A 27745-nucleotide genomic window follows, 5' to 3' on the forward strand; every position below is an offset into this window, starting at 1 on the left:
TGAGATTATTAATACAAGTTTATTGAAGTTACAATTTTTTGAAGATACAGTTTAGCAGAACAGTTAACTTTGTGGTCTACAAAATATCACCAATACGTCTAAATTTTAAACCCTACTGAAAGCCCTAACTACCAATAAGCCATAAGCAACCATTTTCATTGTAGGTGGCTTTGTTCATCTATTGCTACAGCAGGCCTGGAGTTTAGAAGTTCTACAGTTTACTTCACATTGATCTTTGAACTGAACTCAGTTACAGGAAGTCAGTCTGTTTTCTTGAAACAGATCGGTACGGTATGAAAGCACAAAAAAAGTCAGATAGCAGAAGGTGGGGCTCTTTGGGGTACTGTTGATACATCATAATCTGAGTACTGTTGATACGGAGTCTGTAAGAGAGGTTGATTCAGCTCACTTGCAGCGAAGCGTCTTCTTTTGTTGCGTAATGCTAATGTAGAGACAGTGAAAACAATAGCCACCAACACTAGAGCAGCCACAATCCCCACCGCTATTATCTCCAACAACGAGAGTGGCTGATCTGTAGAGGATAGGTAAAGTTAAAAATATTTCATCCAGTCCAAATTGAACAGATATTCAGCAGGATGTATACATGTCCATGATGATGCACAATCTCTCTCCTCCTCTCTCTCCCGGTATTGTAATTTGACATGCTAAAATATATACTAAAGGTTACATCAGCTGGTAGTTTTGATCATTTAACAAGCTCTGATGGGTGTCTCACAGAAAAGTAATGATTAGTCTGGAATTCAAAAGCTTTTTACTGAGAATACAAACTGTTTAATACAGGCCTGTTCAACATTGGTCATCAACCTTGAAGATAAAAACTTAGAAAATTGACATTGGGGAGTAAAAAAGTAATTGTTTTCCAAACAAACAAAACAAGAATGTTTAGTAGTCAGAATCAATGTTGAACATTTGCACAATTAGTTGGGGATGGGAACAAGTTGCCTGGTCATTAGAATGATATGCAGTACAGCTGATGTGAAAAAAAGGCTGATGACTAGCTGAAAGCAATTACATACTGAAAATGGATTAGCAAAGTAATTCTGACATGTACTGTAAATATGCTTTGTCTTTGAATAAGGAGCACGGTTCCTCATTATCCCCATTTTCTGTGCACTGATCTGGTGGTCATCTTAAAACAGTGGTACCAATTATGGAATTCCATGAACCTATATTAGTTGTATTGGGGATTTGGTACATTTTTTGTTTCTACAGCAAACTAATATAGAGGCATTAAACTGTTAATTGCTAGAACTATGAAGTGAATAGTGGCTTTTAAGAGACAAAATCTTCAAGTATGCTTATCCAGGCAAAGGCAACATACCTTCAGTTCCTTTTTTTAAAATTAGCTTAGGCCTGGATAAAAGCTGCACAAATTAGACATTTAAAAAAAAAGACGCTCAAGATTGTTTCTCCTTAGTAAGTAGATCCTTTGATAGTTGCATAGTGAACTTACTTGGCCATTGAACATCATAGGTGTAGCCAAGATTTTCAGCTGCTGTCACAAACATTTCTGCATTGGTAACAGGAGGCCAAAAAGGAACCATACTGTACTCTCGATTATGTCCTATGGGAGCATTTTCAAACGGAAAGACAGATAAATCTGGAAAAAAAACGAGGAGGAATAGAAGCGATTTTTATCAACAGGGTGGCATAAACTAGGTAGAGTGGACAGCACAATTTTATTGTATTACCAAAAAATAACTAAATAGTATAGATGCTGGAATTCAAACAAAAAGTGTTGCAATAACCCAAAAAGTGAAGAAAGGAACAAGATGTTTTGGGGGGTGAGCTCTTTCTCATTAATGGAAGATTTGAATATTGCTGAAAAAAAGAGACATGCTGTCAAAGCTTTTCATCTTGCACTCACCAGGACAGCGTCACAAGAATACAAATTGTAAAGGGAACAACAATTTATACTGCATGAGCAGAGAATGCTGATTGGTCGGCAAGTGGATTCTGATTGGTAGAGGTGTTGCCATAGAGAATGCACCAGGGAACAGTTAACTGTCAAGCTTTTGTTTCAATTCAAACCAGACAGGTCGACTGATTGTTCAAGACATTGCCCTAGGCAATGACCCCAGTTTGGCTCACTTGCAAGTGTTAGAAGCTGCATATATTCACACACAGAGCCCTGTCCTTTTCAGAGAGGAGTATGCCCATGTATTGCACTAAACAGCACTAAAACAAAAGCTTGGGGGGTGCGGGGGAACGGTGGTCATTCCCCAGGGCAATGATTAAATGGAAGATTATTATAGAGGAACAACATTTAAAAAAGAACTGGACAAAGAGAAGGAAAACATAATGTAACCACAGGAAAATAAATAAAATGACATGCAGAATGCTTGAGCAGAGGAAACCAGAGCATGACTAAAGGAAAGGGTGTTGTGTTCTGGTTAAGCAAGGCATGAAAATGAACCAGTCTGCGTACTGAGGACACCCTCCATCATATTGTGTGGCACTATCACCATGGGGCAGAATTGCAGATGGGCAATCTCACAGGGTACCCATGAAATGCTGTAACCATCAGCAGCAGCAGAATTGTATTCAATCACAATGCAAAATGTCTTGGTCTGGCATATCCCTCACTCTACCATTACCAGCAAGTCAGGGGATCAACTTTGGTTCAATGAGTGTAGGAAAGCATGCCAGGAACAGCACTAAGGGCACCTATAACAAATGATGCCAACCCAGTGAAGCAACACAGGACTACACGCATGATAAACAGAGGGAACAGCATGCTATAGACAGATCTAAGTGATCCCACAACCAATGGATCACATCAAAGCTCTGCAGTCCTGACACATTTATGAATGGTGGTAGACAATTAACCTTTACAAATCTTTAGTTAGGCTACAACTAGAGTGTTGGCTTGGCCTAAATAGCCAAGTGGTTATGGTACTGGGCTTGTAACCCCAAGATCAAGAGTTCAAATCTCACAATAGCAAAACTATGAAACATTGTAACTTCATCTGAATAGGAACAGATGGAAACGTGTTTGTACTCGAAAGAGTTACAACTAGAGTGTTGCACGTAGTTCTGGTCATCACATTTTAAGGTCCTTGAGGGTGAGGATGAGGTTTACTAGAATGGATCAAAGGATGAGGGAACTTAACACAAGGTTACCTTGGAAAAGCTGGAATTATTCTCCTTGGGGTAAAGGAGGTTGAGGGGAAATTTTATAGAGGTGTACAAGAGTATGACAAGTTTGGATAAAGAAAATCCTTTCCCATTAGCTGACGTTACAAGGGCTAGGAGTCAACAATTTATGGTTTTGGCAAAAGATATGGGGGGATGTGAGGAAGAACACAGCGAGTGGTAATGACCTAGAAATTGCTGCACAGGGTTGGTGGAAGCAGAGCTGAAAAATGATTTCAAAAGGAAATTGGATAGGCACTTAAGGGAAATAAACTTGTCGGGCTACAGGGACAGAGCGGGGCAATGGGACTGATTGCATTGTTCTAGAGAGACCTGGCATAGACTTGATGGTCCAAATGGATTCCTGCTGTGCTATAATGCCCCTATGACTGTAACCAACTTAAGGAAGAGGTTTCAAAAATATTCCCATTCTCAATGATGGTGGAGTCCAAAACCTCAATGCAAAGACAAGGTTGAAGCTTTTGCAACCATCTTCAGCAAGAAGGGCTGAGTTGATGACACATCTCAGCCTCTTTCTGGGGTCCTCAGCATCACAGATGTCAGTCTTCAGCTAATTCTGTCCATTTGATGTGACAACAAGAAACAGCTGAAGGCACTGGATATAGCAAAGGCTACGAGCCCTTACAATGTATAGGAAATAGAAGGATAGAACAGATGAATGCAAGACTGGAGGGATAGCACAGGAAGGAGGGCTTTAGATTTCTGGGACACTGGGTTGGGTTTTGGGGGAGATGGAACCTGTACAGGTTAGATGGATTCCATCTTAACAGAGTTGGGACCAATGTCTTTGCTCATGCTAGAGGGGAAGGTTTAAACATCTGGCAGGTGGATGAGAATAAGGAGGTAACACTAGAGATGAAGATCAAGGTGCACAAAAAAATTAGGAGAGACTGAGAGCAAGAGTAACTAATAATAAGGAACAAGGTGGGGTCAGTGAAAGGAAATGCAATGAGACCTAAACTTGGTTTATTATACATGAATGCAAACACACGGTGTTTAATAAGGTTGGTAAGTTTCAGGTGCAGGTAGCCATATGGGAATATGACAACTGAGACCTGGCTCCAAAAAGGACAAGACTGGGTAGTAAATATTTCTGGCCACAAGGTGTTTATGAAAGATAGGGAAAGAAAGAAGAAAGTAATGTGGGTGGTAATGTTGATTAAGGATATCATTACAGCGCTAGAGAAACAGAATGTCCTAGAGGGTCAAGGACAAAATCTATTTGCTTAAAGCTAAGAAATAATAGAGATGTCATTATACTACCACATGTAATCTTTGGGTTTCAACTATTAGGAAAGACAGAGGGACAAATTTGCAAGAAAATTACAGAGAGGTGCAAAAACTAGAGTTGTTATAATAGAGGTTTTAATTATCCTAATATAGATTGGAATAGTAATAGTGTAATGGGTAGAGACAGAAAAGAGTTTCTGGGATGTGTTTGGGAGAATTCTCTACAGTAATATGCCTCAAGTCCAATGAGGAAGGAAGCATTGTTGGACCTAATTCTGATGAATGAGGTGGGGCAAGTGGGTCAAGTGTTGTTGCGGGGGGAGGGTGGTGGTGAATTTAGGGGACAGTGATCATAGTACGGTTTACTACGAAAAAGAACAGAGAGCAATCCAGAGTAAAAGTAATTAATCAGCAGGGAGTGGGATGCAATTTAAATGCAGTGAGAACACGTCTGGCTCTGGTAATGGAATAAAAGATTGGCAGGCAAAACTGCAACTGTAACTTAGAGAGGAGATAGCTCAGGTAAATTGAGGTAGATTTGCACGAGGGGGAAAGCTGGGACAAATAAAGCCAGAATTCTCTGGATGAAGTAAGATGAATCAGAAAAATTGTGCATATAACAGATGTCAGATTGATAACGTAAATGAGAACTTGGCTGAATATAGAAAGTACAGAAGAGAAGTCAAAAAAGTAATAAGTGCAGCAAAGAGAAAGTATGAGGAGAGAGTGGCAGCTAACATAATATGGAAATCCAAATCTTCTGTAGGCATGGAAGCAGTAAAAGGATGGTAAAAGGAGCAGCAGGGCCATTTAGGGACCAAAAAGGGGATTTACACATAGAGGTAGAGGGTATGGATGAGGTACTAAAGGAGTACTTTGCATCTGTCTTTACCAAGGAAGAAGCTACCTTGTAGTGAAAGAGGAGGTAGTTGAGATGCTGGATGGGCTAAAAATTGATAAGAAAGGAGATACTAGAAAGGCTGGCTGTACGTAAAGTTGATAAGTCAACAGGACTGGACTTGATGTATCCAGGGATACTGAGGAATGTGAAGGCATTGGAGAGGGCACACAAAAGATTTACGAGAATGGTTCCAGGGATGAGAAACTTCAGTTACAAGGATAGATTATATGGATAGATCAACCTGACTTGGAATTGTATCATCATTCTGTCACTGTTGCTGAGTCAATATCCTAGAACACCCTCCTTAACAGTACTATAGGTGTGCTTACACCAGGTGGGCTGCATCAGTTCAAGACGGCAGCTCACCACCACTTTCTCAAGGTTAATTAGGGATGGGCAATAAATGCTGACCTTGCCAGTGATCTCACATCTCATAAATGAATGTAAAAAAATTGTGCTGACCAGCAAACAACTATCACAAAATGTAACATTGCAATTCCATGGATATCAGGCATATGTTGAAATATATGCTCATAATTAGATCTAAGAACAACTTGAAATCTGCACAGAAAGATTTAATAAAGTACAGCAACAGTAATTGAAATTAGATTGTGTTACATTACCTGCCTTACTCCTCTTCAACCACTCATCAAATATTGCATCAGTAAATGTGTGCAATAAAACAAAGATAGGGTCATTTGGGGACAAGTGGGTTTGTCCGCCAGTGCCGTTCAGAAATAAATGTGCCAGATTATGTAAACTGCGAACTGTTGGATCATACCTTCCTGAAGGATCATTATAACCTAGAAGACGGACCACAAACAATTCATAGTAAAGAAAAAGGGTTAGCAAGGCAATACATTTCAGATCATTCTAACCTAGCACAAGAGACCTGGTATTTGAGTATGCTATTTAACCCCTTGAGCCCATTCCCCTATGCACTGACAGCATGGCTGAACAGTGACCTAACTCTATTTACATACCTTCACCCCATATCCTTTCATACCTTGAAGGAACTAAAATATATCACTCTCAGATTTACAATTTACCATTTATCTGCAGCATTTTTTAATTGTGGAAGAGAGTTACAAACGTTTACCAGCCTTTACGTGTAGAACTGCTTCTTAATTTCACTCATGAAAGATCTGGCTCTAACTTTTAGACTATGGTTGGAATATTCTGGCCTTGTTGGCATTGGGCGTTATGCTGGGCGATATGGTGAGAAGGCCAAAAATCGGTTTTACACCGTTGTGAAACCAGTTTGCGATTGTCCGCTCTACCAGTCAATGGCGAGCCGTGATTCCCACCGTCGGGTGTCAGGAATGTAATTTCAATACCTTAGCATCTAATTATAAGCAATGCTCGCCGGAATCATCACCCCATATGAACTTTACCACCCACAAGACTTCAGAATGACATGCTTCACGACTGCCTTCAGAAGGCATGCCCCTGGCGAGCTGAGCTCGGAGGTGAGTAGTGAACACAACCTTGTACAATGCTTGTGAGTATTGCCTGTAGAACATCAAGGAAGAGGCACTGCCCATTTGTGGGGGTGGTGGGGGTGGGAGGGGGGGGCGCACAGGCAGCTCGCTTTTACCTGGCTGGCTTTCAGTGCGGTGCCAGGACAAGGGCTCCAGTAGGGGTCAGGCTGGGGGTTGGGGGGCAAGGCAGCACAGACTGAAAGAAATACACAAGCACATGCCGCGGGGTGGGGGGGTGGTGGGGTGGTGGGGGTGGGTGGTGGGGGGAGGGGATGGTGTTGCTGGTGGGTGAGGGAAAATGACTTGAGAGAAGTGACCACCACTTGGTAAGGCTTGTCAGAAGTGAGCATTCTTGCACAGCTGAGGCCGTTCAGCTGCAGCTCCATTGACATGCTTGAAGCCAGGCCTCTGAAGATTTTATGGCCATTCAAGCAACGTAAAAATAGAAGTCCCACCAAATGCTCCAGAACCTTGCACCCCTTCGGGCGCAGGCTGCAAATTACCGTACTTTTTTGGGCACAGCCGAGTAATTGGCTGACAGGGCAAGATGTGCAATCCTCTTACTAAAGCTGGCCATGGTGCAGTCACTGGTGGAAGTACTCAGAACCCCTTGCAATGTCTTTATTAAGGTTTGGACCAGTATCACCCACGATTCAAGCTAACAGTGCAGCCTTGCTGTGCGGGTTAGGGGAATGCCTGTGTCTGAGCTGAGACCACAGCATGCAGTCCAGTGGCCAAAACTGCAGCCAATCGGTCAGGTGGAGAAGGGGGGAGAGTGGGGGGATGGTTTCGGTCAGCCAATGAGCACACTACACACTGGGCATCCAAGTGGTATCTGGCACTCTCCCGTATGCGTGAAGGGACTTACAGACTTAACCAAGAGAGGCTCTTAGGTCACATATGCTAACCCATGTGTCCCTCTCTTTGGTCCTGCAGGAGCAGAACATCATGGAGCCTGGTGATTTAGTAGTCTACATCGTAGGAGGAGGAGGAGGAAGAAGAAGGAGAAGGAGAATAATAATAATAATAATGCGGAGGTGATGCTCAGCAGAGAGAGGAGCATCTCCCTCAATGAAAAGGCAGCAGGACCTGCTGTGCATGGGGCCGAAGATCCAGGGAGCTGTTGCTCGTAGGTGCCTAGCTAGAACCAGGGCCTACAGATGGTGCTTGTCATTCCTACAGATGTCGCTGAATCAGTGTCGCTGAAGACTGTGCATATCTAGGGAACTGGTCAGACATATGCCACTTGCTGAAGGACTTGGCACCATTGGGACATGGAGGGCATCCACTGCCAGTGGCTGGGTAAGTGAATGCAGCGCTCCATTTTAATGCTAGTGGCTCCTTTCAAAGGCTCCAGAGGTGACCTGTGCAGGATCTCGCAAGCCTCCACACACAAGTGCATCCAGGAAATCACAGACACCATCTTCGCAAAGGTACAGAACTTTGTGCATTTCACCCAGGATTAGGAAAGCCAGGATGCAAGAGCGCTGGGATTTGCGCAGATCTCAGGTTTTCCACAGGTGCCGGGTGTGTTCGGCTGCACTCATGTGGTGCTTAGATCTCCTTGACAACAAGAAATCAACCACATCAACTGCAAGGATTTCCACTCGCTGAATGTTCAGCTGTGTGTGACCACCACAGATGCATCCTGCAGGTCTGCGTATGATCCTCAGGGAGCGTCCATGATTTCTACATCCTTAGCAGGTCTCAGACCCTGGCATCTTCCAAGGTTCGGAGAGGCTGCAGGGCTACCCACAGAGGACATAGCTGTTGACGCCCGTGCAGCGGCCTCAAACTGCAGCAGAGCAATGGTATAACGAGGCTCATGCTGCGACCCAGACTTTGGTGGAGCAAATGATAGGCATTTTTAAAATGAGATTCAAGTGCCTTGACAGGTGTGGTGGAACACTGAAGTACATTCCACCGAGTGTGCCGCACATCATCACTTGCTGCATGCCAATGGGGGCGGCGCAGAACCTAGCTGAGGAGATGGAAGAGCTGTACGTCACCTCCGATGAGGAGGATGCTGAAGGGGATGACGGTGATCAGGTCCTCGAAAGCGAGGGTGCTGGTAATGAGGCTATTGCACAGACCAGGTGAGGCAGGAGCACTTTGGAGGCCCTCATAGCCACAGGATTCATGGAGGATGATAATGAGATGCAGTGAGGACAGTCCTGATATCCTCACCTTTCATCTGACCATTATGTGTGGATGATGGCAAGGCATATACTCTGAGTGCTCAGCCTCATGTCATGGAGACACAGTAATAGTTGCTAGATTCCAGGATGATGATGACAACATGCAGTGAGGACACTCCATAGATGTCCTCTGTGAATGTCTGACTCCCATCTGGCTTAGGGAAGCTCGCTTGCGCTTTGTGATCAGGGTCATATCATGGAGACACAGCCATGAGCACAGAGAATGATGGAACTCTGTGATGCCTCCCCATGACATTCTGGTAGCAATGACAAGCACCATCGAGGTGAGGGATCATTAATGTGGCCAGGGTGTGTGAAGCCAGACCATCACTTTGGTCTGAAGGTTACACACTGCACAGGGAGGGGGCCCTGGACTGAGAAACCTGCCTTTATTTTGTGCAGGAACCAAGGTTTCACATCTAGTGACATGAACACTGCTCATCATAACAAGGAGCCATAGGCAAGGAGACATTCTTGGGAGTTTATTTATAATAGTGAACATTATGTACAAGTGATTAATACCCAGATCTAGGCTAGGCCCCGGCCTGCTTTCAGGGTCCTGCTGTGTGGCAGTGGCACCCTCCTCGGCCTGTGGAGCTGGAGGTGACGGGGTCATGGGAAGAGGGCCTTTGGTTGGGCTGGACGCTCCCGGAGTCACCTGGGTGGATAGACCTGGGAAGTCCATGCCTGCTTTGGATCAGACAGTGTGATATGCTCAACAGATTGTGACCCCGTGGCTATTCTAGAACTAAGTCCCACCGAGGTGTGTATCTCTGTGTAGGTGAGCGCTGGGACGGGACTTCAATTATGGTGTCATCAGATTCTTTTTCTGAGGTGTCTTCAGGGCTCAAGTCGAGGACCTGGCTTGTGGACCTCCTCGGCTGCTTCTCAGATGTGGCTGTGAAAGCGAGGAGAGATAATTAGTGCATGGCAAAGGACTGCGGAATAGGGGAACTCACTCACAGCATGGTGGATGTTGCACTGCTGCATCCTCACTTGGTTGAGCACTCTCCACCTCGCCATCAGCACAGGAGTGGTCCAGATTGTCACCGGCCAGCTGGATTTTCAAAGTCTATGAGGACCTTGATATCGGGCATTTCTCCACCAGTCTGCAACCTCTCCCTTTTATTGTGTGCCAGCTTGTCCTGCATGAATACAGATGGAGAGAATGTGGGCAGGGTGCCTGCCAGGCCAGATGAGAAGGATACCTGGCACGTGTGGGTGGTGAGTGGTGCCATGGACTGGATGAGGATATGATCTGCAGGGCAGATGAACGTGTGTGCAAGAGAGTGAATGGTGATGTCCCTTGAACTGGCAGTGAGAGGGGTTCCTGTGTATGTGTGATGGGTTTGAAAGTGTGTGAGTTGAGAGTGATGAGAAGAGTGATTTACCTTGCCAGAGCAGAGGAGATCATTCATCCTCTTTCAGTACTGGGTGGCTGTCCTCTTTTGCAGGGCGTTGGTGCTGGATTGGTGACCTTGCTTGCTGGTCTTTGCCCAGAGCGGGGGTGGATGACTTCACGGCAGCTCTCCACAGCGTCCAGTAGGGTTGCTCGAGGGAAGCGTCCCTAACATTGGGGGCAGCATGTTTTCTCCCTTGAGCAACCATGATTTTCTAGCAGCTTCCAAAGCGAGTGCCAGCCCTGAGGAAAGGCACCATTTAAATATGGAGCTCCAATTACTGAAGGCCTGAGGTGACCATGGGGTGGGCAAATCAGAGGCCGCCCCACCAGAAATCTGGTATGTTTCCCGGGAGTGTAGTATTAATGAGGTGGATGCACCGGGAAAGGGATGATACGGCGCGAAAACCCACCACTGTGGACGGCAGGTAAAGCATCCTTTTTCACAAATCTGGGACGATTCCGCCCTTTGGCCCAGATCCTATACTCCCTAACCAACAGAAGTAGCTTCTCTATTTGTCCTATCTGTTCCTCCTAATACCACGAAAATTTAAATTACCCATTAAGCTTTCATCCCTTTGCCACAGTTTGGGTCATTCACTTAATCAATCAATATTCCCTTGTAATTTGCGTCTTTTCATCTACACTGCTTTCAGTGCTTTGTTATCTTCCAAGTTTGGATATGTGTCTTTCCATCTCACTTTCTCAGTTATTAATAGAGTGAATAGTTTAGGCCCCAAAACAGGTCCTTATAGAACACCATTAGTTGCATTCTGCTAATTAGAGAGTCAACCATTATCCCTATTGTCTGTCTCTTTTTGATCAGCCAATTTCCTAATAAGGTCAATAAGTTGCCTCCAATTCCATGGGCTTCAACTTTAGCTAACAGTCTCTCAGGAAAGACTTCAGCAAATGTTTTCAGCAAATCCATCAAAAACTTCCATCAGTCTCATTAGACATGACCTACCTTTTTTGGCTCTCTGCTCATTTTCAAGATTTTCAATCACATCTCAATCCTTAATTATAGAGTCGGCTAATTTACCAGATGTTTGGCCAACTGCTCCATAATGTCCTGGTGTCTCTCCATTAGCTTTCTTAAATAGTGGAAGGGCATGCCAATGTTTCATTCTAAGGTACAGTTCCCGAATTAAGAGAATTTTGGAAAATTATAATTTGGATATCTGCAATGATTTTACCTAGTTTCTTTAAACCCTGAAATGGAAACCATCTGGCCCTGAGGAGTTGTCACTCTTCAGTGCCAATATTGTCTTCACGACCATTATTTTCATTGAATTAATTTTGGTGAGTCCCTGTGCCTGATTTATTATTAGATTCCTTGGGATCTTTGCATGCTGAGTTCTTCCTCTAATTAAAGTGATGCAAAATAATTATTCAACATATCCACCATTTCCATACTTTCATTCACAATATCACAATTATCAGTTTAAGGGGCTCACATTGTCCCTGATCACCATTCTTTCCCTAATATAATTGCAAAATATTTATGTATTGATTTTGATATTCCTTGCAAGTTTTTTTTTCTCAATATACTCGCTTTGTTTTAGCTATTATCTGTTTTGCCATCCGTTGTTGTTTTCTGCATCTTTCCGACTTGCTATCTGTGCTAGTTTTTGCATTTTTGTATGTTCTGTTTTATATTGTCTCTTACCTCTTTAGTTGTCCGTGGCTTTTTTTTTTTGGAAAATAGAGCTTTTGCACCTTTGTAGTATAAATGGTTCACCTTATATTCTTTTTCAAACACCTCTCTCTGGCCCTCTGTCAGTTTGCCCAATAACAGACTTGCTCAGTTTACTGTGGACATCCTCTACCTCATCACACTGTCAAGTAAACTTTACCTAAGCCTAGAATCTTAGTAGCTATTTTGTGTTTCTCCCTTTCAAACACTACACTGATCACACACTGTTAGGCTGTTAACTAAATTACCAAATAGGAAGATAAAGGCAAAATAATGTGGATGCTGGAAATCTGAAAAAAAAAAACAAAAAACGCTGGAAAAACTCAGCAGGTCTGACAGCATCTGTGGAGAGAAAGATAGAGTTAACGTTTTGAATCTGTATGACTCTTCTTCAGAGCTAGAGAGATATAAAAATGTGGTGAAATTTATACTGTTTAAGGGTGGGGGGCGGTGGTGGAGCAATTGAAGCTGGATAGAAGGTCAGCGATAGGTGGAGGCAAAGGAGAGATTGCCAAAGATGTCATAAACAAAAGGTCAAAGGGGTGTTAATGGTAGTGGAACTGGCTAAGGAGGTGCTGATGGTGACATTAACAGTAGAAAGCAGAATGTGATAATGGCCAGACCAGGGTAAGCACTCTGGAAAGAACAACATGATCAAGTGACAGATGGCCTTTGTGGGAGTTGGTAAGGGGGAGGGGACGGTGGTGAGTAAAAAGGTTGAAAATAGGCTAAAAGGGGGGATAAAACAATGAACAAAAATGAAAATAAAAAAAGAAAATAATAAAAATGAATATTGAAATAAGGGGATAAAAAATAGGGGTGAGGATGGAGGAGAGAGTCTCACCCACGGTGTTTGACAGGGCCCTCAACCGTGTCCAACCCATCCCCCGCGCCTCTGCCCTCACACCTTCCTCTCCCCCTCTTCACCATGGATATCCAATCTGTCTACACCTCTATCCTTCACCAGGATAGTCTGAGGACTCTCTGCTTCTTCCTTGAAGAGAGGCCCATCTGCCAGCACTTTCCTCCATCTGGCTGAACTTGTTTTCTCACTTAAACTTGTCTCACTTCCTCCAAATAAAAAGTGTGGCTATGGGTACACACATGGGTCCCAGTTATGCCTGTTTCTTTATGGGGTATGTAGAAAATTCCTTGTTCCAGTCCTACTCAGGCCCCCTCCCACAACTCTTTTTTTCAGTACATTGACAGCTGTTTTGGTGCTGCTTCATGCTCTCATCTGGACTTGGAAAAATTGATCAATTTTGCTTCCAATTTCCACCCCTCCATCACCTTCACATGGTCCATCTCTGACACCTCCCATCCCTTCCATGACCTCTCTGTCTCAATTTCTGGTCCACCAATATTCATTACAAGCCCACCGACTCCCACATCTACCTCGACGACAGCTCCTCACACCCCGCTTTCTGTAAGGACTCCATCCTATTCTCTTAGTTCCTTTGCCTCTGTCATATCTGTTCCAAGGACACCACATTCCAAAACGGTGCTTGTGACATGTCTTCCTTCTTCCTTAACTGCGGTTTCCCACCCACAGCGGTTGACAGCGTCTTCAATTGCGTCCGACCCATCTTCCGCTGCCACTTTATATAATTATTTTTAGTACTTGGTTTTTGTGATTCATGCCAAACTAATTAATAGTGTACTCGTTGTTTATTATTAGAAGATGTTAGCTAGTTTATAAATCTGATCATATCCTGTTCATTTATGGTATTTGGCCCATCACTGTATTGTAAGCTGGGACTTGTTCCATTGTATTATCCACTGAGTTGCTGAACAATATGGATAGGTCAGGCCATTGACACTATCCCAGATCATTGCTAAAAACTCTCTGCCCTCACACCTTCCTCTCCCTCCCAGCACCGTGATCAGGTCCCCCTTGTCTTCACTTTTCACCCCACCAGCCTCCGCATTCAAAGGATCATCCTGCACCATTTCCGCCAACTCCAATATGATGCCACCACCAAACACATCTTCCCTTCACCTCCCCCCCAACTGTCAGCAATCCATAGGGGCTGTTCCCTCCTGAACACCCTGGTCTACTCCTCCATCACCTCCAACCTCAATTCCCTCCCAAGGCACCTTCCTAGCAATCGCAGAAGGTGCAACACCTGCCCCTTTACCTCCTCCCTCCTCACCATCCAAGGGCCCAAATACTCCTTTCAAGACTTGCACTTCCCTCAATTTAGTCTACTGCTTTCGCTGCTTCCAACGCAGTCTTCTCTACATTGGAGACACCAAATGCAGACTGGGTGATGCTTTGCGGCGCATCTTCGGTCTGTCCATAAGCATGATCCAGACCTTCCTGTCACTTGCCATTTCAACACACCATCCTGCTCTCATGCCCACATGTCTGTTCTTGGCCTGCTGCAATGTTTCAGTGACGCTCAACGCAAACTGGAGGAACAGCACCTCATTTTCTGATTAGCACTTTACAGCCTTCCGGGCTTAATATAGAGTTCAACAACTTCAGACCATGAACTCTCTCCTCCATCCTCACCCCTTTTTTATTCCCTTTTTTCAATTTTTATTTTTAAATTTTTTCCACTTATTTTTATTATTGGTTTTATTTATTTTCAATTTTATTCATTGGTTTAATCCCCACCTTTTACCCTATTTTTGATCTTTTTGTCCCCACCACTGTCCTCTCCCCCTACCCCACCGCACTAGGGCCATATGTCATTTGCTCATGTTGTTCTTTTCAGAGTGATTATCCTTGTCCGGCTATTGTTACATTCTGCTTTCTATCTTTAATGTCACCATCGGCACCTCCTTTAGCCAGTACCACCACCATCAACATCCCTTTGACCTTTTGTTTATGACATCTTTGGAAATCTCTCCTTTGCCTCCATCCATCACTGGCATTCTATCCAGCTTCACCTGCTCCACACTCCTTAAACAGTATAAATTTCACCACATTTTTACTTCTCTTTAGCTCCGAAAAGTCATAAGGACTCAAAACGTTAACCTGGTCTTTCTCTGTACAGATGCTGTGGAGTTTTTCCAACATTTTTTGTTTTTGTTACCTAATAGGAACAAAGAACTTAGAAGTAGGAGTAGGCCATTCAGCCCTTTGAGCCTGCTCCATCATTCAATAAGGCCATGGCTAACCTGGTTGTGGTCTCAACTCCACTTTGCTGTCTGTCCCCTATAACCTTGACTCCCTTGTATCAAGAATCGGTCGAACTCTGCCTTGACTATGATCCAGCTTCTATTGCTTTCTAAGGAAAATAATTCCAGATACTAACGACAAGTTGAGAGAAAAAAAAATCTCCTCATCTTAGTCCTAAATGGTAGACCTCTTATTCTTAAACTGTGTCCCCTGGTTCTAGTCTTTCCCACAAGTGGAAACATTGTCCCATATAACTTATCAAATCAACTCAGGATCTTATATGTTTTATAAGTATATTCAAGGCTGAGATTGACAGGTTTTTAATCAGTAATCTAGATGCTACTAGATCTGCTTAGTTGTTCCAGCATTTTCTGTTTTTGTGCCAGTGAATGTGTGATGAGCTTGAGTGTGAGAGTTTAGAGTGATGAGATGGCTGCCTGGATGAGATCATTCATCCTCTATTGGATGGCCAACCTCTTCTGTGCAGCATTGGCATTGATATGCTGGATTGGTGATGCTGCTGCCTGTTCTACAGCCAGAGCAGGAGTGCAGGCCTCCACGGTGTCGAAAAGGCATTCCAGTGAAGGGTCATTAAACCTGGGAGCTGCAGTCTTTTTGCCTTTTGTGGATGTCTTCCCTGCAGTGGGCTGGAAGCACTGAGATGTGTACGCGTGGCTGGACTTTAAATATGGTGCCTGGCATGATGAAGCGGCAAGGTGATGGCATGGTGGGCAAATGAAAGCCTGCCCGCCGTGGAAATGGCATGTTTCCTGGGAATGCATAAGTAATGTGGCAGCTTTGGGATTTTATGGCTAAAAAACCTGCCAACACGGCCAATGGTAAAACATCATTTTACCCGCCCACTACCGCACTTAGTGCAAATCTGGGATGATTCTGCCCATTGTTGTTTACATTTCCCAAGGTTTGTTATGACAGCTGAACCTATTCTGAATGTGTGGATGAGTTGCAAAAGGGCCAGACCATTTATTTCAACAGGGGGCTATATAGATTTTTTGACTGACAGTTTAAAGGGGTTATTAAAGGATTAGCTGTCTTTAATGTGGTTAGTGAAAGAGATGTTTGTTTATTTTTACAACAGATTGACCCACTTGAAGGGATTTATATTTTTGAATGGTTTCATGAATGAATTTATTTTTTCACTGCCAGATGTGTGTATGTGCGGGTCAGATCTCTGTTAGAATTTTCTTTTTATCCCCACTTGGATCCTGAGGTCTTCCCATAGTGGATACTGGCTGAATGGCCAAGGAGGAAGAAAGGGGAATGGAGAATATGAAGGGATACAGTGAAGGCATGGGGGTATGGAGGTGAGATGGGACATGGGAAGTGTGGGGGGGGGACATGAAGAGTATGGGGGCATGGGTGTAAGAGGAGGCATAAAGGACTTGAGGGTGGGTGGGGAATGAGGGATAGGGGGTCTTACAGCCTTTAACGAAACTGGGCCAAAATACTACAAAACCGAGGTAGACCTTCTAACCAGTTCGCCTCTGCACTCACCCAACACCATAGTTGCCTCTGAATTGCTTCCAGGGTTAGCAGGTCTGACTCTATCTCACCCCCACCTCCCCGGAACAAAAATAAAGTGGGTGGGGCTTTTTGAAACAGGAAGGTCTGCCAGGTTGGGAAATTTCCTGACCCAACCTTTCTGCCTCGTTAGCGAAAAATAAGTTCCTCCCTAATTCCTGAAGCTCTGAATGCAGGACCTCAATCCATTTCATTTCTATGTCATTGCTTCCAACATAGGTTTTAACATCTACCTGCCCTCCTTCCCTCTGCAGAATGTTCACACGCAGTGACAGCCTTTACCCTGACACTACAGAGGCAACACACCCTGTGAGCCTCACATCAGTAGTTATAAACCCCCTTAAATCCCCTATGACTACAGCATTAATGTACCTTGGTGTGCCCCCTTTTGCAGTCATTTGTCCCTTGATGCATGCTCTGGACCGCAGGCCTTTGAGGTGTTGTTGTCCTCACTGCAAACCAATTTCTGAGTGCCACATGCCTGGTGAATCCCTACACCGTCTGCCTCTTCTTATTCTGTCAGATGGCCACCCACTTACTCTCCTGTAGTCTCTATGGCTGTGGGGTGACCACCTCCTGGAATGTATGATCAGTGAAACTTACAGCCTTCTGAATACCCTGTAAAGACACCAGCCGTTCATGGTCAGAAACTTTGAGCTTGAGTTCTAGGCACACCTGCACAGATGGTTGTCCAGCACATACAAACATGAGGTTCTCTCACATCTCTCACATGTGCAGGGACTGGGCCTCAGCTGTCCCAGCTTCTTACTTAAAATTGGGTTTTATTGTTTGAGATTGCTCCTGTAAAAGCCACAAATTAAGCTTAGAGTACTTCACCTTAAACATTTTACTAACGAATATCCAAACACTCTAAATAAACTTGCCTTCCACTGTGTTGCGGAAACTGTCTGCTGAATTGGAGTAGAAGGGTGGCGTGTCATAAGCAGATACATCTAAACATTTTGCTACATCCTGGGCGTCAGGGAGACGCTGCACCATCGGTCTTGCAAAATTCCCACCTGGATTCCGGCGGATAGGACCACCTTCAGTGTCTGGAAACATTAATAGTACGGAGAAGTTAGGGCAGGTTCCCAATCATTGCAGCAAGGAAGTATAATTTCCAAACAAAGGGAGGATTGTAAATCATGGGTTTGGCACCTTGCCAAGACCTATACCAATACTTGCAGTTTACCCCACCCATTTTGATCAAATATTGCAAAGCATGGAGAGATCATTTAAAATAACAATTTTAATTTATATTTCACCTTTAATGTAACAAAATGTCCCAAGGCACTTAAGAGCAGAATCAACAAAAACATTTTTGATACTGAACCACAGAAGGAGATAGCAGCACAAAAGGACTAAGAATTTGGTCAAAGAGGTAGATTTTAAGGTACACACTGGAAGAGGAGAAAAAGTGGTAAAGAGGTGTAGGATTTTTGGAAGGGAATTCCGGAACTTAAGGCCAAGGCAGCTGAAAACTTGGCCGACAATGGTGGAATGACTGAATCGGAAATGTGCGCGAGGCCGGAATTAGAGGCCAGCAGAGATCTCAAATGTCTCTAGAGCAGGAGGAGGTTACAGAGATAGGGAGGGACAAGGCAATGGAGAAATTTTAAAACAAGGATGATGATTTTAAAATTGAAGCATTGTCAGACTAGGAGCCAAATTATAAATAAAACAAATGAGAGATTAAAATATACAACATGTCTGGAAGGATGATGCAGGAGGAAGGCTTTAGGTTCTTGTGACATTGGGACCATCTCTGCAGGAGACGGAACCTGTACAAACCGGACAGCTTGCATTTGAACAGAGATCCTTGCAAGGTGTTTTGCTAGTGCTGCTGGACAGTTTAAACTAACTTGGCAGGGGTGTGGGAACCAGGAAATAATATCAGAGAGAAGTATCAGGGTGCACAGAACAGGACCTTTTCTTTTTACATTTTTGATACACCACCTTTCGAAAAGTACCAAGTGTATGTGAACAATTATACAATGGTGGTCAATGCAAGGGTCAACTTGCATTTGCAGAACGGATCCATATGATGAATCACTGCATTAAAATATATTACCTGATAGTGACGTTTGAAGATGTTAGAATGTTTTACACTTTGTTTCCAACATCGCAGCAGGATTTCCATTTTCCTCACGAACTGAAACCTGGCATGCTTTTACTGTACTTCCAAACCCCAGACCACCAGGTGAAAATGGTACACGGGAGAAAATCCAATTTTTGTCCCTGATTTAAAATGGGGAACCCAACCTCAGCAGGGGTGGTTATGTATTTTGCACACTAAGCATTCCTGACCTGAAAAAAGGCTAGAGGAAAACTGCATGAGGTTGGTAATGCAGAGGAAAATCGGATTTCCTCCAAATATAATCAAGTGTGGCCATTTGTGTGCTGATACGTGCCTCTGCACCAAAAGAAACATTCAGACCCAGGTGTTCAGGGAAGGAAAGAAAGGAGGAGGGATAGCAATGTTGATAGAATAGAAGATTACAGTGCTAGGGAGAGGGGATATCATAGTGGGGTCAAGGACAGAATCTATCTAGTTAGAGCTAAGGGACAATAGAGATGTAATTACATTGCTCGGTGTTTTCTATAGGACAATAATTAATAGGAAAGACCCAGCAGAACAAAGTTGCAAGGAAATTACAGAGGTACAAAAATTATAGTTATAATGAGGACACTAATTATCCGAATATCGATAGAGATAGTAATAGTGTGAAGGGCAGAGCTTCCAAAGTGTGTTCAGGAAAATTATTTACATCAGTATGTTTCTGACAGGAGGTATTGCTGGGTCTGGTTCTGGGGAAAGAGGTGTGTCAAGTGTTAGTACGGGAACATCCACAGGACAGTGATCATAGTATCATAAGGTTTATATTGGCTATCGAAGAGGAAAATAAGCAATCCAAAGTTAAATTAATATATTGGGAAAGTGCCAACTTCCATGGGCTAAGAATGGAAACTGGAATCAAAGTTTGGCAGTCAAAACTATAATACAACAATGGGCTGCCTTTAAAGAGGAGATCGTTCAGGCACAGTTGAGATATATTTCCATGAGGAGGAAAAATAGGACAATCAAAGTAGGATGCCCAAAGGTCCCTAAATGACAAAAGGGATAGAGAGTAAAATAGAGCAGAAATATGACAGATATCAGATGGATAATACAATTGATAACCAGGCTGAATATTGAAGGTTCAGAGGGGAGGTGAAAAAAACAGAAACAAAGGGAGGGTGTACAAATAGACTGACAGCTAACATAAAAGGGGAACCTCAAAGTCTACAATAGGCATATAAATAGTAAAAGGGATGAGTGGGGCCAATTAGCAACCTAAAAGGGGATTGGTGCATAGGGACAAACAGCATGGCTGAGATATTAAGTGAGCACTTTGCATCTTGTCTTTACCAGGGAAGATGATGCTGCCCAAGTCATAGTGAAAGAGGAGGAAGCCAAGATACTGGATATGATATAAATTGATAAAGAAGTAGTATTAGATAGGTCAGGTCTACTTGAGACGTCATGAGGACTGGATCTAATGCATCTGAGGATACTGAGGGAAGTGAGAATGGAAATAGCAGAGAGACTGATTCGGCCTCAGCTGGAGTATTATGTTCCATTCTGGGTACTGCACTTTAGGAAGCATGTGAAGTTTTTAAAGAGATGGTGCAGAAAAGATTTATGAGAATGGTTCTAGGGATTAGGAATTTCAGTTGCGTGAATATATTCAAGGAGTTGGGATTGTTCTCCTTAGATAAGGGAAGGTTGAAAGGACAGTTGATAGTGGTGTTCAAAATTGTGAGACATCATGACAGAGAAGATAGAGAAACCGTGCCCATTGGTGGAAGAGTCCAGAACTAGAGGACATCAATTTAAGATGATTAATATAAGCACCAATGGCCGTATAAAGAAAAGTTTTTTTTTTAAAAAAAATGCAGTAAATGGTTAGGATATGGAATGCACTGAGTGTGGTGGTATCAGATTCAATTGTGGCTTTCAAAAGAGAATTGGATAAGCACCTGAAGATTAAAGAAAAGGGCTACAGGGGAGTGGGACTTGTGAAATTGTTCTCGCAGAGAGCTGGTACAGAGTCAATGAGCTGAATGGCCTCCTTTGATGCTGTAACCATTCTGTGATTCTAAGTGAAAGACATGAGGATAGATTTCTGGTCTCCAAAAATTCAAGTTGTAACTTAAATAGGTTGGAAGAGAAAACGGCCATCCGGTTTTTCCAGGTCCAATACTTATTTCAAGGGTTCCCCTTAAAGAGGGCAAAGTCATCTAGGTTCTAATCAGACGAAGACATATTAACGTTTAATTTCATACAATTTTGCCTTCATTGTATTTTTAAAGCAGTTACCATTGCAAATAGTTCCCAGGGTATCATAGTCTTCCAAATTTTCACATAGGTTTCGCCACCGGGAAAAGATTGAGTTAGAACCTATGAGGATAGGGTCAAAATTGCTTCTGGCTCCCATCAGATCATCAGTGCAGATGTCACAGGTATTCCTTCCAGTGGCAAAATTCCAGTATGGGAGTGCAAAAGTGGGGTCCCGCAGCATTACCTATATTAAAAGAAAAACTGTTGTTATTTGGTAAACATGATATAGATGTTATTACAATCGCAGACTAGACCCTCAAATGTTATTATGGTCATAGACAAAACTCCCAATTTCTGTTATGATCAAGTGAGGGACCAATACCTTTTGTTTTAAAGTAGACAAAATTAGGAATCCTGGTTACTCACAGAGAGAATAAAGCCACATTTTCCACAGTTTTAAACAGAAGAATTATTATACATATGAATTTACAAAGCAAACAGTCAATACTTTCTATCTTATACTCTAACATGCAGAATTAACATGAGACAAACGTGGATTAACAGGCAAATTGTGTCAAATACACCACCAACAGCACATTAAATGGCAGACAACTAGAACAGATTCCTGTTCAGAAATCTTCTCAGCAATCCACCCAGACGTCAATGAGTCACAAAAAATCTTTAAAGTCTGTCTTCCTCACAAAGGATTTCAGCTCCTCTTTCAAAGATCCGGCCTCTGATTTCCCTTAATAGCAGCTCCTATTTAGCCTACAGGCCTTCCTGCTTCTCTTTTCCCTGCAAGTAGCTGTCAGGCAACAGGATTCAAACTTAGAAGGCACACCTAACTGCTCAACCTCTTCTCCTGAGACGGTGTCCCACTGCATTTACAAGGCTTCAGCCAAGCATCCAATCACCAGCACAATCCCAGCTTTCCTTTGCCTCAACTGTGAGCTTCAAGGAGCTATCATATCACCCCACCCAGGCTTCTATAAGTCCCAGCATCTCAGAGCAAATGACAGCACTTCAGCTATACGAACCTAGTAACCTTCTGCTCCAGACTAATCTGGTGTCCTGTTAAATTTTACAATAGCACTTGTCCCTGTTCTGAGGCTGAGTCTAATGTATCAACCTTTGTGCATTCTGTGCCTTAAAGGTTACAATTTCCGGTCACACAAAAGTCACCCCCACAGGTGCTAACGTATTAGGGCTTCACACCAAAAAAACAGACAAAAAGCCCTCACAATGTGTTCACCTAAACTTTGATCGGGAAATAAAGACTCATTTTGAAGTCCTTAAAAGTTATCAGCAGGCAGCTTTAGTATAGGTTTACCAGTGAGTTTACAATGAGGATGATACCAATCAACTCTTACAAAACATAGGCTAGCAGAACAGGCAGAAGAATGGTAAATGGAATTTAATACAGAGAAGGGTGTGATGATGCACTTTGGCAGAAGGAATAGGGAGAGTCAATATAGACTTAATAGCACTGTTCTAAAGTGTGCAGGAACAGATGGACCTGGGCATTCACGTACATAGATCTTAAGCTAACAGGGTACATTGAAGAAGCAGTTATCTTGAGCTTCATAAATGGAGATATTCAGTACGAAAGCAGGGAATTCATGCTTGGCTCAGCAAGTCCAATTTCTGTTGGACATCCATACAATTTATAATTGCTTAATTGACTCAATTAAGCCAAGACAGCAAAAACAGTGGTCCAATTTGCACTTTCAATTTCGATTTCCTCCCAGCCCCAACACCTTCTTCCTTCCCAAAATACAACCAGTCAATTCTGTGACCTGCTCTCATTGATACAACATATACTATTTTATTTTTGTAACCATTTATTTGGACCCAACTCAAATAGGGAAGGTGCTGTTAATTTTGTCCTGTATTATTGTTTCTAAAAAGTTTTCCTAACCCACTGCTTTTACCAACCTCATGGGCAGTGAGTTCCAAGTCATTAAAACTCAATGCATAAAAAGCCTTTCTTCACGTCCCCGCTGTATTGCTTGCCCAAAACCTTAAATCCGTGTCCCCAAGTCCTTGTATCATCAACTAATGAGAATAGCTTTTCCTTGTCTATCTTATCTAAAACTGCATTCATCTTATCCACTGGTATCAAATCTCCCCTTTATCTCCTTTGCTTCAAGGAGAACAAGGCCAGATTTTCCAACCTAACCTTCTAGCTAAAATCTGCCATCCATGGGACCATTCTGGTAAATCCCCTCTGCACCCTCTCAAGGGTGAGGGTAGATCATATTCTAAGGTGACGAGAACTGTATGCAATACTCTAGTTATGGCCTCAAAGAGCATTCCAAAGGTTCAGCACGACTTCCCTGCTTTCGTACTGAGTATCTCCATTTATGAAGCTCAAGATAACTGCTTCTTCAATGTATGCTGTTACCTTAAGATTTATGTGCGTGAATGCCCAGGTCCTTCTGTTCCTGCACACTTTAGAACAGTGCTATTAGGTCTATATTGACTCTCCCTATCCCTTCTGCCAAAATGCATCATCACACCCTTCTCTGTATTAAATTCCATTTACTATTCTTCTGCCCATTCTGCTAGCCTGTGTTTTGTAAGAGTTGATTGGTATCATCCTCATTGTCTGTCACACCTCCAAGTTTGGTATCATCAGTAAATTTTGAAATACTCTGTACTCTAATATCCAAGTGGCTTAAGTACTTAAGCATCTGGAACAGTACTGGCTACCATTCTCTAGTCTGAAAAACAACCAGTTGCTGTTTTCTGTCCTTAAGCCATTTTTTAAAAATCCAAGCTGATACTGACTTTGCTGTTCCACGAGCCTCTATTTTGATCACCAGCCTTTTATGTGGTATTTTGTCAAATGCTTTTTTAAAATCCATATAGGCACAACATCTACCACATTCCCTTCAATCTTCTGTTACTTCCTCAAAAAATTCAATTAGATTAGTCAAGCATGATCTGCCTTTTACAAATCATTGCTGGCTTTCCTTAATAAACTAAAACCTCTACAAATAAGTGCCTGTTAACTTTTACCCTGACTATTGTTTCTAAAACCTTATCCATTACTGATGTTAAACTGACCAGCCTGTAATGTTCTTACACCTTTTTTTTGAATAAGGGTTTCACATTTGCCATCCTTCAATTCTACAGTGTCTCCTCAGTATAGAGGGAAGATTGGGAGATTGTGACAAGCTCTTCCACTATCTCCACTCTCACTTCCTTTAGCAACCTGTGATACAAGCCATTTGGACCAGACAATTTATCCACTGTATACATAGCTAGCCTTTCCTGACCCAAATCTCAGGAAGAGACTCCTCCAATGTTGAACCAATGAAGTATCCTTCTTTTACGGCCTGTACACCTTTGCAAGATGGTTAAACATGAGTTACGCTTTTCCCTTGAGCTGGACATGGTGTTGTGACCCGATGAGCATTTCCACAATTTGGGCAGAATTTTGAAGGCACCTGACCGTGATGAGGCACATGTTGAAAAGGTTTCTTCGTCCGTAACCTTTACACTTAAGCTGGTTTGGTAAGCCGTGTCTGCAACACTGAGCATAATGATGCATTGCTGTGAAACCTCTTTGAATCAAACATGGCAGATTTGATTTGGACTTCCAAAGTTGTGACTTTTTCCAGAGTTAAATCATCATCCTCCATGAGGAGACATTCGCTAATTCGTGGAATTGAAGTTTTTTTCAATTAATTAGTCACGGATTAGTTAATTGGTTAGTGTGCCAAATTTACACATGGAAGCTAATTGCCACAATGCTGACATGCATTGTTTTATGGGCTCACTATTTTCCTGGCATCTCTGGTGGAATGTGTCTCATTTGACCATCACAATTTTCTTTGGCCCAAATTATTTTTTTTGAGAGTGGTTATTGCAGTATTGAACATAGATGTATCTTCTGTAAGCTGTTTGAATACTCGCTGGCCTTCTGCTCCAAGACAATGTATGAGTATTGCCTTCTTGCGGATCGCTGCTATATCCGAATTGTCCACCTCTGTAGTGAGTAAGTAGGTGTTGAAACCTGAAGGCCATTGGTCCCACGGCATGGGAGGATCCTCCAGTGATGAAAGAAATGGTTCTGGAGCTGGTAAAGTTGAACTTTTCTCAAACTTCCTTGTTGCCAATTTTGTTATGTATTCACTAATTTGATGTATATTTTATATATCTGATTTACCTCAGAGAAATGCAGAGCTGACTCTAGTTCTAAATCTACAACAGATTTATTTTCAGTGCTTCAAAAAAATCTCTTCAATTACAAGATATCTCCACACATGTCCAGAGCTCAGGTCTTTCCCTGGAAGATTCTGATAACTTTATCTCTCAAAAGGCTCCACGCAGACTTCAGCAATCAAGCACAGTGAACATATATCGGTGAACAAACTAACATAATCAAACACAGATCAACCGAACACTATACCCCAAGGATCTAAGCTTGACCCTCTCAGCAACATCATCTGAAGCACAGTTTTAATTTTCACATGTATGTTGATGAAACCCAGCTCTATCTCTCACCACCTCCCTCGACAACACCACTGTTGCCAAATTGGCAAGTATCTAGCATTGAATGAGCAGAAATTTCCTCCAATTAAATATTGGGAAGGCTGAAGCCTGTTTTCAGTTCCTGCTCCTAGCTCCATTCCCTAGCTATCAAGACCATTCCTCTCCTTGCCAATGGTCTGAAACTAAAGCAGTTTCTGGCAATCTTGGTGTCATACTTGATCCCCCCCCCCCCACCCCCCTCCCCCCTCCCCCCCACCCCCCTGACCCACCCCACCCCCCAAGTTGAGCTTCCAGCCATATTTTTGCACCATCGCTAAGGCCACCTATTTCCATCTGCGTAACAATGCCCAAATTCACCTCTGTCTTAGCTCATTTGCTGCTGAAGCCATCATTCATGCCTTTGTTAGCTCTAGTTTGACTGTGTGAACACACTTCTGGATGGTCTCCCATATTCTACCCCCTGTAAACTTGAAGTCATCCAAAATTCTATACCCATGTCTTAAATGGCACCAAGTCATGATCATCTATCAATCTTGTGTCACTGACCTTCACTAGCTCCCAGTCAAGCAAAGCCTTAATTATAAAATTGTCAACCTTGCTTTCAAATCCCTCCATCTCCTCACCCTTCCCTCACCCTATACTCTCTGCCAACACTACAACCCTCAGATATCTGCACTCATCTATTTTGGCCTCAAGTATCCCTGATGTTAATTGCCCCACCATTGATACCTACGCTTTTCATTGCTAAGGATCTAAGCTCTGGAATTGCCTCTTACACCACTCTGCCTCTCATTTGTGCTTTCCTCAGTTTAAGACATTCCTTAAACCTTACCCCTTTGACCAAGCCTTTGGCATTTGTCCTAATAGTTCTTCATGTGGTTCAGTGTCAATTTTTGTTTACAATGCTCCCGTGAAGCACCTTTGGATACTACAATTTTGTACAATTTGTTATTGTAAAGAAGCCAATAACTATGCCAATTCATGATGGTTGATCACTTCTCTGTGCCAATGCTTCATTATTTAAATGCACTGATCCCTGATCCAATGATAAAGTGGACCCCCTCTAGAAGTTAACACACCTTTTAAAAAAGAACATAAAGCAGAACACTAGTGCTGAGAAACACATTTTTGCGTTTAGAAGGATTGTATCACACGCTCAACTTGCCAACTCCCCCATGCCATTCTGCAGTGGGTGAAGGGTGATGCCCTTACCTGCATGTCCCGTTCTAGCTGCAACAGGTGGTAGCGATGCCAGGTGAGAAAAGCGGGCCCCTCATGAGAGAAGTCGATGCCACTGAAGGTCCGCCCTCCTCCCAGGTAGGTCTTACTCACCGAGTAGTAGTGAGTCCAGACGAACAGGTTGTAAATGGAGATGTTTTGGAACTGCGGGCTCTGACCGTCGGGCCCGGTGATGTTGGAGAGGTGGCGAGTTGCCACCACCAGCTCGGGGTGAGGGGTGAGCTTGGCGAGGTGCAGAGCCTGGACCAGGCGCTGCCTCTCCCGGGGGCTCAGGCTGTGCACGTCCCGCCGCTGCACCAAGACCGGCTGTTGGCAGTTGGCCCCGCTCCAGCCGAAGCGGCAGCTGCCGCAGTTGTGGCCGTGGAAATTGGCGGTGCAGCGGCAGCTGCGGTTGAAGAAGCGGAGGGGCCAGCGCTCCCGGTCATCCAAGCCATCGTGCGGGTACTGCGGGCCGTGCCGAGCCGGGTCAGCCCGAATATCGGCGCAAGTGCCCCGGGCCAGGCTGGAGCCGCAGCGATCGGTGGGGTCGGCGGTGAGGGCAGGGCAGCACTCCCCACTCAGCAATACCTCCAACTGCACACACTCCCTGGGGAACTGGGCATGGACTGTCACTATGCAGACCACACTGAACAAGTAGGTGAGCAGCTCCACAGAAATCATCTTTTTAAAAAAACCTTTTATTCTAACTTTTTAAACTTCACTAATCCTGGTTAATAAAGAGAATGAATAATGGTTCATTAATCGTCCCACAGAACTGGTAGCGCTTGCAGCTAATCCTTTCCAGAATCCTCTTAAATACCCAATTATCCCTATGGCAGAGTCTGGTGTTCATCTCGTGATAATTCTTTTTTTGAAAGTATATGCTCAGGTTAATGATGAAACAGAAAGTTGCTGAGTGATTTTTGAGCAATGCTGCTGTATAAAGCGTTCCATT

The 27745-nt window shown here is 43.4% G+C and overlaps 1 protein-coding gene across 2 annotated transcripts; it reads right to left on the reverse strand.

Moving 5' to 3' along the window:
• On the reverse strand, positions 1 to 27745 carry LOC121277139 (5,6-dihydroxyindole-2-carboxylic acid oxidase-like). 2 transcript variants are annotated; one of them, XM_041186203.1, is made up of 6 exons: positions 26905 to 27745; positions 21112 to 21316; positions 17636 to 17803; positions 5932 to 6111; positions 1475 to 1621; positions 1 to 532 (listed from the first exon to the last, which is right to left on the reverse strand). In XM_041186203.1, exons 1-6 carry the CDS (start codon positions 27469 to 27471, stop codon positions 312 to 314), a joined length of 1488 nt encoding a protein of 495 aa, XP_041042137.1. In that variant the 5' UTR covers positions 27472 to 27745; the 3' UTR covers positions 1 to 311. The 2 variants fall into 2 exon arrangements, with proteins under 2 accessions (XP_041042137.1, XP_041042136.1); XM_041186202.1 differs by having other exon boundaries at positions 26785 to 27744.

This window comes from Carcharodon carcharias, chromosome 4, assembly GCF_017639515.1.
Source record: "Carcharodon carcharias isolate sCarCar2 chromosome 4, sCarCar2.pri, whole genome shotgun sequence".
NCBI classification, from domain to species: domain Eukaryota; kingdom Metazoa; phylum Chordata; class Chondrichthyes; order Lamniformes; family Lamnidae; genus Carcharodon; species Carcharodon carcharias.